We start from the raw sequence: 12,199 nt of genomic DNA, 5'->3' as shown, positions 1-12,199 counted from the left end.
CTTATTGTAGCCAGAACATTATCTGGAGTATTTTGTGATTTTTTTTTTTGTCAGAAAACTAAAAAAGCAGAAAGAATCTTTTAAAACAGCCTTACGATCTCTGCAAGTCCTTTGCGGAGGGCAAGTAACAGCATCCTATGTGGTTTGGTCTTAGATGGGAGGTGAAGGTTTCATATAACTGAAATTTCCTTTGTTTAAACACACAACCCCTCCACCTAGAAAACCAGATAGCAAGGACCCTACCCTAGTCCTTTCCAATACACAATAATTATCTATGTACACACTGTTGGAATTTTTCACAGGAAAAAACTCATAAGACATGAGTGGTGCGCACATTTGCCACAGTCTCTCCCTGACAGACACCACCAACTCCATAAATTCTAAGAAACAGAAATATCAAAGTATATGTATTATTTTGTTGTTTATTTGTTTGTGTGTGTGTGTATATATATATATATATATATATATATATATATATATATATTTCTCATTGTATGTTTGTGGCTTATGATTGTGTGTTTGTTATGTATGATAATATATGTCTTAAAAATAAAAAAGCAGAAAAAAAGAAAAAATTCTAAGAAACAGAACGATCACCATTCTATAACACAGTGATAAATGTGAACCACATGCTGTGGTCAAAATGCCCATTCTTGAACTAAGGCATAAGAAGCTTGAATATAATACCAATCTGTTTGTTTGAACCAGGGCAGTGCATCTCAAGCTATGTGATGTGGGGGGCCACCATTTTTCCCCCCCCATGCCAAGGATCAGCATCATACTTGTGCCTGTTGGCTACAACTGTTTCTTTCCTTCCTGGAAACTCATCAGGGAGTGACAGCCAATGGCTTGGAGACTGACACTGGTCCAGGGACCACGACATTCAATAGCCTAAGCCTAAGGGAGCACTTGCTTTCTCTTAGCTTCAATTTCAAACCTATAAATTGAAAAATAAATGACTTGCCTCCCAGTATTGTGGGGTCAATGATTATAATAAGGACTTAAAATACAGTGTTGAAAATGAGTAATAAATGGCACGACATGGGAATCTTACAGACTTCATTAAATTGGAGTTGTGTAAATAAGACTGAAATGCAAGTTGTTTGGAAGAATCAAACAGCTGTGCCTCTTGTGAAAATACAGGGAAGGAAGCCGGAAGCAATTACTTTCTACTTTTGAGGAAACCTTTCCTCATTGGCTTGTTTGCCTAGGAATTCATCCATGTTACAGAGGATACTGTTCCACCCCAACTCAATTCTTAGGGTTTTGTGGAGGTTTTTTTTTATTACTAGAAATGCATCATGGCCATGCATCTACTGAAGATACAATCTTAGAACATACCAAATGCTAATCTATAGCTGTCCATTGTCTTTACCAATCTTCTCATCTCTGCATACAGTATGAAAATTGCTTAATAATATAAGCACACACTATTGATTGTTTAGGAAGCTAAACTTCTTTTCATTTGATCTGCCCCAGTATTCCTGAAATGGGGAAGAAGGCCAGAAAATGGGAATGTTATCTGAAATCCTAGGCTCCTTACAAATTAACAGCTGAATTATCTAACAGGATAGATCATTTTAAATGGGAAATACTGGAACAGGGGCCAAACAATGGTTGAAGGATAACAACCATCTGCTTAGAAATCTTCTGGACCATCAAGAATACCAAATGCAGAAATTCTGTAGCACAGCAGATTACTGAATTTAGACTGGGGACATCTGGATTCAGTTCCTTATTCAGTCATACTGTTAATTGGGTAGACCTGAGCCAATCACACTCTCAATCTAAAATATTGTAGAGACTGTTCTGGAAAAAAAAAAGTGATAATCTTGGAAGAAGGTGGGATTACTGGCTGCCAAAAGCAAGAGAAGAGAGGAATCAAGCGTTGGACTACAGTTCCTATAATGGGTGGAGTTAAATTCCAGTACAGAGTGGAAGAGATGCTATTTAAGATCATCTCTCTAGAAATGTCTTCTTGATTTGCAGTTGACAAGTGTTGGTTTCAAAGATGTAGCTATGTTAGTCTCTTGCAGCATAAAAAGGAAGAACAAAGAGAGAGAAAGAAATGTAACAGCACCTTTAAAACTAATGGGTTTTTATTTTAGCATGAGCTTTCATGGGTATAAACCCATTTCTTCAAATGCAGTACAGAGTGATATTAAAGCCTCAGGTTATAAATCATATTAATACTGTTCTGGAAGTGGGACAGAATGTAATAGGATCCAAAAAGATGCCGCGCATGTCCCTTGCCCAAAATTTTCAAAGGCCTGGGTGAGATTAGTCGTAAAAGTGGTGCCATATTCCTTTTTCTTCTCCCCCGCCTCCTCCTTTTTATATTACCAAACGTCAGTTTCCCTGAGTTCAAAATTCTCTCTGAGATTTCCTCTGTTATATGTGTAGTAGCAAGGACTCTTGCATAAATATATTTAGTCCACCATGAAGCTATTCTTGATTCAAGTGTTGGTTTGCAGAGGCTGTTGGCCAGTAACAAAAGTTGTACATCAGACATCTTATGCATCAGGATTAATTGATGCAGGAGGGAGCTGAGTACTAGGTACAAGGGTGAGGCATAGTTGAATGCATAGTTGCTGCTCACTAAAATATAAAATTGTAATCTACAACCTAGCTGCACATAGGTCATGCACTAACTGCATATAGCTGCATACTAGCTGCACATAGTGCATGCACTAGAAACATTTTCTGTAGGGTTGTATTACAGCTCTTACTCCTACACAATGACAGAATTCAAAAATATAGCCATGTTAATCTGTGGAATCAGTATGTAGAGAGATCTGCAAAAGATGGCCAGAGATATCATCACTGCCAAAAGTCACAACCTGAATGCATTGCTGCTGCATGATGAGGAGTCATAGGAGGAGACCAGTAAGGCTGTGGCCTGCTTGGAAAGGTCTGCACCAAGATGTAACCTGGATGCACATGCTACTGCAAGCCTAGCGGTGCTGATGAAGACCTCTCTTCCAGGGTTTGTTCAGGACAGGAAAGAGTTAAGTCTCCCATAGTTCCAAATGAAACTGTCCTCCTCCACTTGCTTTTCAAATAAATAAATAAATAAATAAATAAATAACAATATTGAAATGACTGCAAATGTCATGTCCAGTTGGATCCCAAAGGGCAAGGCTTTTAATAGCAATATTAATTAGTATAGAATATGGAGATTAAAGTTAAGATTGAATCCTGTGGTACCTGATGAAGACAGTGGAGAAAGAGACTGACTTTTTCTGCTGCCTGAGTTAATGGGCATGGGAGTAGAGGGGATAGTAAAAGCCCTCAAGCAAAGCAAATGGGTAAAAAGAGACTTTCTTCTATATTCTAAACCAGAACCCTGAGATTTTGTTCTTTTCCTGCTGGGATGTTTCCACACTCCAAAATTATAGCATTCGATACTGTTTTAATGTCTATGGCTCCATCCTATTGAACCCTGAGATTTGTAGTTTGGTAACAGGTACTCACAATTTTGTTCTAGAAAGCTCATATTGTCCTTCAGAGAAAGGTACAATCCCAGAATTCCACAGAAAACAGATACAGCAGTTATAGTGGTGTCAAACTGCTATAATTCTGAGGTGTGGATGCACCTCTGGACAAAGGCTAAAAACCTGAAAATTCAATTCAAATCCTGAGACCTATTTGTACATCAAAGGTTTAGTCACCAGATGTGCAGCTCCTGAAAGGCTACACAATGTACCCAATCAGCTATACAAACAAGGGCCCCAAAAGCTATACATGCAGAAAAGATCTCTGGCCTGGGCACTACACAAAGCAGGCCATGCACTGCAAATGGCCAAAAGGAACATACATTGTAGTGCACAGAAATGCTAAAGAGGGCAACTCCATCTTAGGTCTCTTCAGTGGTGGCACCCTAGCCACAAACTCTCTCAAAAAAAAATTTACTTGGTATCATGTTTGTTCTTTTATCAGCGTAAGTTATCACTGCACTGTCATATTTTATTGTTACTTCTCCACTTGTACATCAGAGGCTGCCCTGGGAACCATGTGCTAAAGGACAATATATTAAATCCATAAATAAATGTGGATACTATCAACAAGGCTGGCATGAGAGGGCATCACCCTGAATGCCCCACCAGCCCCTCACTAGTGGCTATACTGGGCAGTCTGGGGCTCCTGCCCCATGTTATTCTCCAGTTCTTAATACAGGTGGTAAGAGCAACTCTTTCCACCCAAAGGTGCCACCTCCCACCCAAACCAGGGAACTAAGAGATAAGCCCCAGAAGTATCATTTGTCTGGCCTCTCCCTTTGGGCCACAATGGGAGCTGGGCCAAGACCCCATCCCTGAGCCACAGGGCAACCCAGTATGGAGATGGCTGCTCCTCAGCTGAAGCCACAAGTGATAACAGCACGGCCCTGTGGCCACCTCAGGCCACCCACTACCTCTGGGAGAGGTGCCAGGCCCACCAGGCCTCCCAGAGAAAGGAGGCAAAAGGAAAGGCAATGGCAAGGTGTAACTGCCACCATTAACCTGCTGGCAAAGGGAGGGAGTTGGTGGGGGAGAAGCAGGGATCACTGGCTGCTCTTCCTTGCCCTTCAATTCCACTCCTCAGCAGTGGCATCACTTTGGTGGTGCGGGGGGTGCGGACCGCACCAGATGATACTTTAAGGGAGGAGTGACACCACTGCTCCTCAAACACCTACTTTTTGGCAGAAATGGACTGTGGCATTCATCTGCTTCCATTTTAAAAGCTTTAAAAGATGGCGGGAGTGAGGTGAAGCTCAGGGAGGAGGAAGGAGAGGCCCCAGAATATTTTTTTTTAATTCAAATTTCAAAATTTAAATCTTTTTGAAATTTTTTAAGATTCTTTTTCAATTTTCTTTAAAACCATCACATTTTAACCAAATCTTCACCATGCCTATGTAAATACATTTAGGTTGTGCGCACGATGTTGTAACTTGAAGGCATCGTTTTAATTTTGCTGGTTGCTTATGTCATGGCTGTTAAGTGTGACACTCAGTGGTAGATGGGAATTAAAACTGATTAGTAAAATTGGTGCAAAAAAGCAGTGCCAAGGGTTCTGTGTGGTGTGAAATAGGAGGAGGTCACAGACACACCCCCATGACACCATGAGTTACCACACTTGGTGACACCAACCCTAGGGGATGCCACTGCTTCTGAGTCGCCTGCTCTGGTCAGCCAGAGAAGAGAAATGGCGGCCAGGCTCTCTTTTTGGCCTACAGACCCTTGGAGCTATCTTTCTGTGTTCCTCTGAGGGCCTCATACCCTCCATTCCCTTCTGTCCAGGAAGAATTCCCAAATGCCCTCCATGTTGAGCAGGACTAAGAAGGATGGTCTGGTATTGAGGATTTTTATTTGGTCAGGCCCTCATTCCCCTCCATTTCTTTTGGACCAGGAGGAATTCCAAAACGTCCTCCATATTGAGCAGGACCAAGAAGGATGGACAGATATTTAGGGCTTTTATTTGGTCAGGCCCTCATTTCCCTCTGTCCAGGAGGCATTCCCAAATGTCCTCCATGTTAAACAGGACCAAGAAGGAGGGACAGATATTTAGGGCTTTTATTTGGTCAGGCCCTCATTTCCCTCTGTCCAGGAGGCATTCCCAAATGTCCTCCATGTTGAACAGGAGCAAGAAGGATGGACAGATATTTAGGGCTTTTCTTTGGCCAGGCCCTCGTTCCCCTCCATGGCCTTCTGCCCAGAAGGAGTTCCAGAATGCCCTCCATGTTGACCAGGACTAAGAAGCAGGGACTTCTACTCAGGGCAGTGTTTTCAGTTTTCCTTTGACCAGGCCCTCCATGTCATTTTCCCTCCTCCTCCTCCTCCTCCCCTGGGAGGTCTCATATTTGGTCACTCAGACCTGGCCAGCCAGCCTCTCCCCCATTGACTCTCTCTTCCCACTGAGCCAGGGGTTTAGATTGAGGGCAGTGTGTTCAGCTTTTCTTTGGCCAGGCCCTGATTTCCCTCCCTTGCCTTCAGTCCAGGAGGAATTCTTAAAGGTCCTCCAGGCTGAGCAGGAGGACTAAGGAGCAGGGCCTGGTATTTGAGATGGTGTTGATTTGGCCAGGCCCTCCATATTCTTTTTTCCCTCCTCCTCCTCCTCCTCCCCTGGAAGGGCTTCTATTTGGCCCTTGGCTGACTCTCTTCTTGCAGCCCAAGAAGTAGGCAGGGAGTGGGGAGGCCTGGGCCCCAATGAGCCCCCCCCCAAAAAAAGGCCCCTGGGGCTCGGGAGGGACCCTCTTTCTCTGGGGGACCCAAGGCCTGGGCCAGCCCTCCAAGAAGCCCCCTCCCCAAAGCCTTGCAATGGGGGAGATCTGGGGGGGGGGGCTCACCGAGGACGAAGTAGGGGAGCTCGGTGTTCTCGAGATCGTCGACCACGGCCATCTCCCCGGGGAAGTCGTTGCGGACGGAGAAGAGGAGCTTGGGCTCGGAGGCCGAGGGGCTGTGCATGATGCTCAGGTCGTTCTCCCGCAGGAAAGGCAGCGCCGACACCGTGATGCTCTTCAGCTTGCACTCCAGCTCCTTGGAGGAAGGGTCCCCTGGCTCCGGATCAGTCCCCCCTCCAGGCCCTGGCACCCCCCCAGCCCCAGCAGCAGCAGCAGCCCCAGCAGAAGAGGAGGAGAAGGCCGGGAAGGAGCCCAAGCAGCAAGCCCAGAGGAGGCAGAGGAGGCGAGCCAGAGCCATCTTGAGCCTCGCCTTGCGCTCCAGAGAAGAGGGATGCTGCTGATGATGCTGCTGCTAATGCTGGGCAATGCGGTGCAGCTCTTTGTCTGGAGAAGGCAAAAGGCTCAGGGACGCGGCGGCTCCTTCTCCTTCTTCGTCCTCCTCCTCCTCCCCTTCCTCCTCGCTCCCGCCCAGAGAAGGAGGAGGATGCTCCTGAGTTGGCCAAGACTCTTAAGGAGGGAGGGGGTGAGGGCACCTGCAGCTCCCCTTTCCCTTCCCCAAAGAGACCCTCGCCCAGGAGGACCAGCTCTCTCCTCTCCACCAAAGGAGGACCACCAACAGAGGACTGATGGCCATCTGTCAATGGGGATGCTTGGATTGAGAGTTCCTGCATGGCAGAATGGGGTTGGACTGGATGGCCCTACTTGGGGCCTCTTCCAACTCTACGATTCTATGATCCTCCATCCCTTTCGCCTTGTTTGCCTTGTTTGCCTATATCAATAGAAGTGTAGTGTCTAGATCAAGGGAAGTCACAATGCCACTCTATTCTGCTCTGGTCAGGACCCACCTGGAATATTGTGTCCAGTTCTGGGCATCACATTTTAAAAAAGACGATGACAAGCTGGAGCGTGTCCAAAGGAGGGGGACTAAAATGGTTAATGGTCTTGAAACTATGTCCTGTGAGGAAGGACTTAGGGAGCTGGGGATGTTTAGCCTGGAGAAGAGAGGGTTAAGGGGTGATATGATAGCCCTGTTTAAATATTTGAAGGGATGTTATATTGAGGAGGGAGCAAGCTTGTTTTCTGCTGCTCCAGAGACTAGGACCAGGAACAATGGATCCAAGCTCCAGGAAAAAAGAATCCACCTCAACATTAGGAGGAACTTCCTGATAGTAAAAGATGTTGGACAGTGGGACACACTCCCTCAATGGAGAGTGGTGGGGTCTCCTTCCTTGAAGGTCTTTAAACAGAGGCTGGATGGCCATCTGTCCAGGATACTTTAACTGAGAGTTCCTGCATGGCAGAATGGGGTTGACTGGATGACCCTTGTGGTCTCTTCCAACTTTACAATTCTATAATGCAGAAGACTTCAAAAGCTTGCAATGTGTCATTGGGCATTTGGGTTGGCCCAATAAAGGTATCATGGTTTTTGTTTTGGTTTTTTCTGGTTTTTTCAGGCTATGTGGCTGTGTTCTAGAAGAGTTTATTCCTGATGTTTCACCTCCATCGGTGGCTGGCATCTTCAGAAATTGCATCCCCTGATGATGCCAGTCACAGCTGCTAGCGAAACATCAGGAGTGAACTCTTCTAGAATATGGCCACATAGCCCCAAACCCCCCACCCACCCACCCACAAAGACTATGGATGCCAGCCATGAAAGCCTTTGACTTCCCCAAGGTATCATGGTTTGGATGTTCTTGGGTTTCCCGAAGGAGGAGGACAGGCAAGGAGACACAGTGCTCCCTGGCTGCATCGACACTATAATCTGGTTTCTTTGACACCCCTTTGACTACCCTGGCTCCATCCATGTGGTTGTTTGTGGTGGCCCCGGAGAGCGGGACACTACAAACCCCAGCATCCCATCACATTTAGCCATGGCTGTTGGAGTGGTCTCAAATTGGATCATTTCTGCATGTGGACATGGCCTAGGAAGCAGGAATTGACATCAGGTGGCATTGACACTGCAGAAATGATCCAATTTGAGACCACTCCGACAGCCATGGCTCCATATAGTGAAATTCTGGGGATTCTAGAGCTCCACTCTGGGACCACAACAAACTACCATCCCCAGAATGTCATTGTATTTAGCCACAGCAGTTAAAGTGGTCTCAGACCAGATTATTTCAGAAGTGTGGATGCCGCTTAAGGTCCATTCATGCTTCCCAGGCCACATCCACATTGCAGAAATGATCTAGTTTGAGACTTCTTCAACAGCGATGGCTCCATGCAATGGAATTCTGGGGCTGTAGAGCTCTGTTTTGGTGCCACAACATACAACACTCCCTAGAATTCCATTGCATGAAACCATGGCCCTTAAAGTGCCGTCAAACCAGGTTATTTCTGCAGTGCAGATGCAGGCTTAACCCTGCTCAGAATGGAGGACATTTTGAAATACCTCCTGAACAGAAGGTTGAAATGTAAGACATAAGCTGGAAAAGGAGTTTGTCCGGCCACCCTGCCCTTGTCTTGCTATGGGAATTCAGCAAGAGGTGTACAAGCAATAAGAAGAGACCTGCTGGTTCAAAGGACTACCAGCATCTCATTTACCCCTAAAAACCAGTCAGATGCCTCAGGGTGACACATAAGTAAAACACAAATGGAAACAGTTTCTCTTATCCACTCCTCCAAACTGCTTTTGTGGGTAAACATGGACGTGCCATTTGGCTAACAATGTCCCATTTGCCAACCACCATCAAGAATCCCCTTTTAAAATCACCCTTACATCCCAATAGGCATCCCATGCCCTTCCTCTTGCTGGATGCCTCCAAGAGTCATTTCCGACCTATAGCAGCCCCAAGGTGAACTTATCTCCCAGTTTTCTTGCAAAATTTGTTCAAATGGCATTTGCCTTTGCCTTCCTCTGAGTGTAAGAGGATGCAATGGGCCCAGGGTCATCCACTGGGTTTCCATGGTTAAGTGGGAATTTAAACCCTGGTCTCCTCACAAATCCAATGCTCAAACCACTGTACCCTTTAAAACAAGGATGGCAGAAGCTGCTACGGGTTTTCCAGGTTTTCTTCTTTTTTTAAGGAAATAGTATTTTTGAAAACAAAATTCAAAAGCTGCATAACTGAGTGGTGCAATTCAAATTATTTCTTTTTTAAGCGTTGGGATCAGGAAAGGAAGAGGCACTAGGGACCACATCCCACACATATGATGGATAATGGAGCGAGCCAAAAAATCCCACAAGAAAATTAGTATGTGCTTTATAGACTATAACAAGGACTTTGGTTGCATAGATCACAAAAAGTTTTCTCCATGGTCAAGCTTTCACATGCATACTTGAAAGTATCAGTACTGTACTATGTTATGGATTATCCTAGTTTTGGTATTCGCTGATATATCTTTACACTTGAGGACCTTATCTAGTTCCTTCATAGCTGCCCTTTCAAATCTTAAGTCATCTTATCTCTTGACTGCAGTCTTTATACTGATTAATGGCTGGACCCATGTTTAGAAAATCTTTAACAATTTCAGGGTCTTCATTGCACACGTTAAAGTTATGTAAATAATCTGGGGTCATTATTTTTGTTTACTTAATATTCAGCTATGACCCTGCTTTTGCACTTTCTTAACTTTGATTAGTAGTCATTTCAAAGATGGTAATTCTGCTACTGATATGGTATCAACGTAAAATTATTGATATTTCTTTGTCCAGTTTTCAAACATCTTTGAAGTCTAAAGCCATTTTTTGCATGATCTGTGTATAAATTAAACAAGTAAGGTAATAAAATGCAGCCAGTTATTCAATATAGTCTTGTACCTTGCCATTTGCAAGCCATTTTGTTATTCCATATTCTGTTCTGGCATTTGTCTTTTGTCCATAATGTGGTTTTTTCATCAGAACAATAAACTGTTGTGGCATATTTCTTTTGGACCAACCCACAGCCTTGAATGATTTACAAGTAAAAGGTTTTCCTGTACAGTAGAGACTGATTTTCTTCTGAAATTCTTTGGTGTGCTTCATTAGTCAATTTAGTTTTGCCTTTGTCTTTTAGGACTCCTGCATGAATATCTTGCATCTCATTCCCTATATAGTAAAAGTCTTTAGTGTAAAATCTTGAATACAATTTTGCTTGACTGGGAGATTAGCGCAATGAGCCAATGCTGACTAAAATCCCTGGGGTTTCCTTTCTAGGAGTTTGGAATATATATGGAGTGTTTCCAGTCTGTGGGCCATTGTGTTGCTTTCCATATTTGTTGACAGATTCTCGTTAAAATTTGGATGGATTCAGACACGATAGCATGAAGCAGCTTTATTGGTACACCATCTGCTTCTGGTGATTTATTTCTCCCAAGAGACCAGCTTCCACTTCATTTTCTAAAATTGTAGGCTCTTTGTCAAAAGGTTCTATTTGAAAGAAACTTGCATTTTTTTTTCCATATCTTGTAAAGTTCTTCACTGCATTGCTTCCTTTGTCTTTTTATTTTCTCCTGATCATATAATGTGTTCCCCTGTTAATCAGTCAGTCCTCCTATTCTTCAATTTCCCTTGGAGTTCTCAGATTTTGTGGAGGAGGTCTCTTGTTCTACCTTTTCTTTGTTGTCATCTTCTGTTTCTTTTCATTGATTTTATATATATATGGTAAAGATATATATAAATAATAATAATAATAATAATAATAATAATAATAATATATTGCAAGGAATGTTTATTGTTAGTTTTCCCTTTTTACTTGTTTTGCTTTATTAACTGCTATATATTTTGTTATTTAATATGCTGCTATTGATTTGCTATATTTTATTTTTGTAATTTTCTGCTATTGTTGATTGTGATCTTAATATGCTGCTATGTTATATCTCTTTTATTTCATGTTTATTGTTATTGCTTATTTTGTATTATTCCTCTGTTGTAAGCCGCCCGGATTCCTAGTGATTGGGCGGCATATAAATAAATCATATTAATAATAATAATAATAATAATAATAATAATAATTTATTTATGTTTCCCTGCCTCTCCCAATGGATCGAAGCGGGGTTACAGACTAAGTAAAATCACAAAGTATATATCTCAAAATTCAATTAAAACCCGCTAAAAACAATGAAATATCAACATCAGACAATAACAATAACATCAGCAAGCAAGGCAGGGGTCATACGTAGTCAAGAGCATATCATTCATATCCGAGGGGTATTCATATCAGGGGGGTATGCTCAACAAAAAGCTCGGTTTTAACTTCTTTTCTAAATGTTTCTAACAAGGCCATCAAGCGGATCTCCTCAGGAAGACTGTTCCAAAGTCTCGGATGTTGAGAATGCTCTTTGGAAAGTGATAGCGTATTTGTAAGGTGCTCTTTCCAATACGTTCTTGCCCGATGTTCTAAGAGTGCGGGGCGGATTGTATAGGGAGATGCAGTCCCGTAAGTAACTCGGGCCCAAGCCATGTAGGGCTTTATATATATATTATATATATGGTAAAGATATATATATCTCTTTACCAATATATACAAGTCGCTGTAGAATTGCATTCAGGATTCTGGCTCTATTTTTGTCAAGTTTCTTTTCCTTCTTTCTTGTCATTTAAATGTTTGAAAGCATTCCAAAAGGCTTCTCTCTCTCTCTCTCTGTCTGTCTCTCTCTCTCTCTGCTTGCTTTTGTTTTTGTGGTTTCAAAGAGAATCTTTTTGCATTTTAATGTCCCTGCTTTGTGTCCACAATACTTCTGGTTCATGGTCCATTTAGTACTACAAATCTGTTCTCTGTGGTCAACACTGTCTCAAGAATTGCACTATGTGAAAGAGTGCTAGGAGAAATTATGCTTGCCCAATTTTGCAAATGAGGGGAGCTACTCTTAAGAAAATTGCTGCACTTGTTAGAGGACACAAAT

General features: G+C 43.1%; 1 protein-coding gene across 2 annotated transcripts in view; it reads right to left on the bottom strand.

Annotated features, from left to right (window-relative positions):
- The window catches only part of ASTN1 (astrotactin 1), a 260,478-nt gene extending 253,493 nt beyond the window's left edge, over window positions 1–6,985 (bottom strand). For both annotated transcript variants that reach the window (XM_042464121.1, XM_042464122.1), the window contains exon 1: window positions 6,323–6,985. In XM_042464121.1, the coding sequence (XP_042320055.1) occupies window positions 6,323–6,674 (352 nt within the window). In that variant the 5' untranslated portion in view covers window positions 6,675–6,985. The remainder of the gene's footprint in view (window positions 1–6,322) is intronic.
- Between the last annotated feature and the right edge of the window lie 5,214 nt (window positions 6,986–12,199).

This window comes from Sceloporus undulatus, chromosome 4, assembly GCF_019175285.1.
Source record: "Sceloporus undulatus isolate JIND9_A2432 ecotype Alabama chromosome 4, SceUnd_v1.1, whole genome shotgun sequence".
NCBI classification, from domain to species: domain Eukaryota; kingdom Metazoa; phylum Chordata; class Lepidosauria; order Squamata; family Phrynosomatidae; genus Sceloporus; species Sceloporus undulatus.
Note: the sequence above shows the minus strand (reverse complement) of the source record. Positions and strands in the feature narration are given on the sequence as shown.